Source organism: Hevea brasiliensis, chromosome 5, assembly GCF_030052815.1.
Source record: "Hevea brasiliensis isolate MT/VB/25A 57/8 chromosome 5, ASM3005281v1, whole genome shotgun sequence".
Classification (NCBI taxonomy): domain Eukaryota; kingdom Viridiplantae; phylum Streptophyta; class Magnoliopsida; order Malpighiales; family Euphorbiaceae; genus Hevea; species Hevea brasiliensis.
In genome coordinates this window covers 19,375,459-19,378,988 of record NC_079497.1, presented here as the reverse complement: position 1 = coordinate 19,378,988, position 3,530 = coordinate 19,375,459, and the positions used below count along the sequence as shown (strand labels likewise).

At 28.4% G+C, this 3,530-nt stretch overlaps 1 protein-coding gene across 1 annotated transcript; it reads left to right on the top strand.

Annotated features, from left to right (window-relative positions):
- The first annotated feature begins 1,034 nt into the window (after positions 1-1,034).
- Positions 1,035-2,735, top strand: LOC131180087 (uncharacterized). Its single transcript, XM_058147697.1, has 3 exons — positions 1,035-1,064; positions 1,628-2,195; positions 2,341-2,735. Exons 1-3 carry the CDS (start codon positions 1,035-1,037, stop codon positions 2,733-2,735), a joined length of 993 nt encoding a protein of 330 aa, XP_058003680.1.
- Positions 2,736-3,530: the final 795 nt, after the last annotated feature.

Below are 3,530 nucleotides of genomic sequence, written 5' to 3'. Positions count from 1 at the left end.
AATATTTATTTTTATTTGTTTAATTTTTGGCTTTTTTTTTCTTGTATAAAATCTATTTAATTGGATTCTCATTGTTTGATTTTCTGTCATAGAATAATATATAGCAAATCTAAAAATTGATTTGATTTTTTTTTTATTATAATTATTGTTAATTTTTCTTTCTATTGGTTAATTATTGTTTGACAATTCTAGTTGGGCAATTTTTATTTTTCCAAGCTTAAACTCTTGACCCTTTGCATTATGAGATATGATTTGATTTTAATAGTACATAGATTTTTCTTCTTTTTTTGATTGATTTGATTTGAAAATCTTTGTTAGGTTGATAAATGTAGAAAAACATTATTTTAATATGAATTTAAAATATCATATGATTTTTTTGGAGGATATATTATCTGAAATTTGAAATCTATTTCAAATGAGCTACTCATGAATCTAACTAATTTTATAATAAATTAACTTTCATCCAAGCAATTTGAGATTAAAATTAAATCCAAATCTCTTATTTGAAATTATTGTATCCAAATATTGCATAATAGATAAATTATATGAAGCTGAATTTTGATATGAATGGAATCAATCATGCTAGAATGTTTTAGGATTTGTAGTCCATGTGCACATATTTTCTTTTCCTTCACTAAGAAAAATATAAAATTATTTGATTTTCTGCATAGATTATCTATTTGATTTGTTGCTGATAATTGTTTGATTTGATTTTTTTTTTTAATCATAAAAATTACTCATTGTATTCATTGATATTGTTATATCTTTTCTATATAAATCTTTTATATATTTTATTTGATAAAATTTATTTCATAGTTGCATTAATATTGTTATCTCAATTTTATATAAATATTAACTATTTTTTAATTTTTATAGATATGGAGCGATTTTTAAAAAGAAAATCAAATATTACAGAATCATCATCATCAATCAATCAACCTATTCAACCAGCACCACCCAAGCAGGTGATTATTGAGGAAGTTGAGGTCAATATAGAAAACATTCCCTCTGATCCAGAACTGTGACCTAACGTAATGAGCTATCCACCTGATATTAGGAATCAGGTACGTATAGCTTACTTACTTAAAGGTCCATGTCAACCACACCATCATAAATTTCCTCAAAAGGTAGATGGAACTCGAAAATAGAGATTTATTACATCTTGGTTTGATGAATTCAGTAGTTGGTTAGAATATAATATTGAAAAAGATGCTGCATATTATTTATATTGTTATCTTTTTGCAACTGGGCATAGTGAAAGAGATCATGATGCTTTTGTATCTGTTTTGTATCTGAAGGTTTTACTAATTGGAGAAATAAAGAAAGATTGAGAGAACATGTAGGAGACCATAATAGTGATCATAATAAATGTCGGTTAGCTTGTGAAGATTTGATGAATCAAGCTCAACACATTAAAGTTTCTTTTTTAAAACAATTAGAATAGTCAAAAATTGAGTATCATTGTAGATTAATTGTATCCATTATATGTCTTCGTTATATCTTGATGCAAGGATTGGCTTTTCGAGGGAATGATGAGTCTAAAAATTCATTAAATCAAGGAAATTTTCTTCAATTATTAAAAGTTCTGGCTTTATGTAATGAATAAATAAATAATGTTGTGTCGAAGAATGCTCCTGACAATCTCAGACTCATATCTCTTGATATTAAAAAAGATATCATTAATGCAGCTGCAACTGAGACAATAAAGGCTATCATTACAGATTTGGGAGATGATTTGTTCTCTATTCGAGATATATTAGTTAAAAAGCAAATGGGAGTTGTCATAAGACATGTCAATGGAACTGGATGCGTCATTGAAAGATTTATTAGTCTTGTGCATGTCCATAATACAAATGCAGCATCCCTTAAAAAAGGTATTGAGTCTTTGCTCTCTACTTATGGCTTGAGTATATCTAGTTTGAGAGGTCAAGGCTATGATGGAGCTAGTAATATGCGAGATGAATTTAATGGCTTTAAAATTTTGATATTGAAGGACAATTTTACTGCTTATTATATCCATTGTTTTGCTCATCAACTCCAACTCACACTTGTTGCTGTTGCTAAAAAACATTCAAGTATAGGTTCTTTTTTCAATACTGTTACTCATTTGGTCAATGTTATTGGAGGTTCTTGTAAATGCAGGGATATGCTTCGAGAAAAGCAACTAGAGAAAGTGTTTGAAGGAATTGCAAAAGGTGAAATAAAAAAATGGACAAGGTCTAAATCAAGAAATGGCATTGAAGAGATCGGGAGATACTCGTTGGAGTTCTCATTATGGTACGATTATTAATTTGATACATTTATTTCCTTTTGTCATTGATGTTCTTGAGTATATTGGAGAAAATGGTAGTGATGATCCACAAAGGGCTGAAGTAATTGATTTGCTAGATATTATGAATCGATTTGAATTTGTCTTTGTGTTGCATCTTATGAAAAATATTTTGGGAATCACACATGAGTTATCACAAGTTTTACAGAGGAGGGATCAAGATATTGTAAATGCTATGAATCTAGTTAAAGTCTCAAAATGTCATTTGCAAGTGATAAAAGAAAATGGTTGGGAAGCTTTGTTACTTGAGGTATTGGAATTTTATGGTAAATATGATATAGCTGTATTAGATATGGAGGATGTCTATGTAGCTAGAGGGAGATCAAGGCCTAGAAGTAAAGAAATGACAAATCTTCATCACTATTGTGCTGAGTTGTTTTATTCTATGATTGATATGCAGTTTTAAGAACTTAATAATCGATTTGATGAAGTGAATACAAATTTGCTTTAATGCATGGCATGTCTCGATCCTAAGGACTCATTTTCTGCATTCGATATGAGCAAAATTGATTCAACTCGCAAAATTTTATCCATGTGAATTTTCTCCAGTTGCTCTAATTGAACTTGAATTTCAACTTGAGAACTTTATCTTTGATATGCATATGGATAAGAAAATTTTTGAAGTTAGTGGAATTGGAGGTCTTGCTGAGAAGATGGTTGCTAAAAAAATGCATATTATTTTTCCTTTGGTATATTTGTTAATCAAATTATCATTAATCTTGCCAGTTGCTACAACCACAGTGGAAAGAGCTTTTTTTGCAATGAATATTATTAAAAGTTCACTTCGTAATAGAATGGGAGACGAGCTACTAAATAATTGTTTGGTGACTTACATTGAAAGGGATGTATTTGCAAGTATTGACAATGAAGTTATTATGAATAGATTTTAGTCAATGAAAAATAGACGAGGATTATTATAATTTAATTGTAACAGTTTATTAATATTTTCTAAACAATCTTCTTGTCAATTTATATTTATTTATATATATTATTTTTATAAATTATATATTTTAATTGGACCCCTCTCAGTTGAATTCCTGGCTCCATCACTGGTCATCAAACATTTTTAAAATTTGAGGAGAATTTGAATACTGGGAAACACTTATAAAAAGTTGACAAGCACCAGTAAAATTTATTAGTGTAAAACTTATCTCTTGCTAGCGAAAAAATGTCACTAGTAGAGAGAAAATTTCAAAGAAGT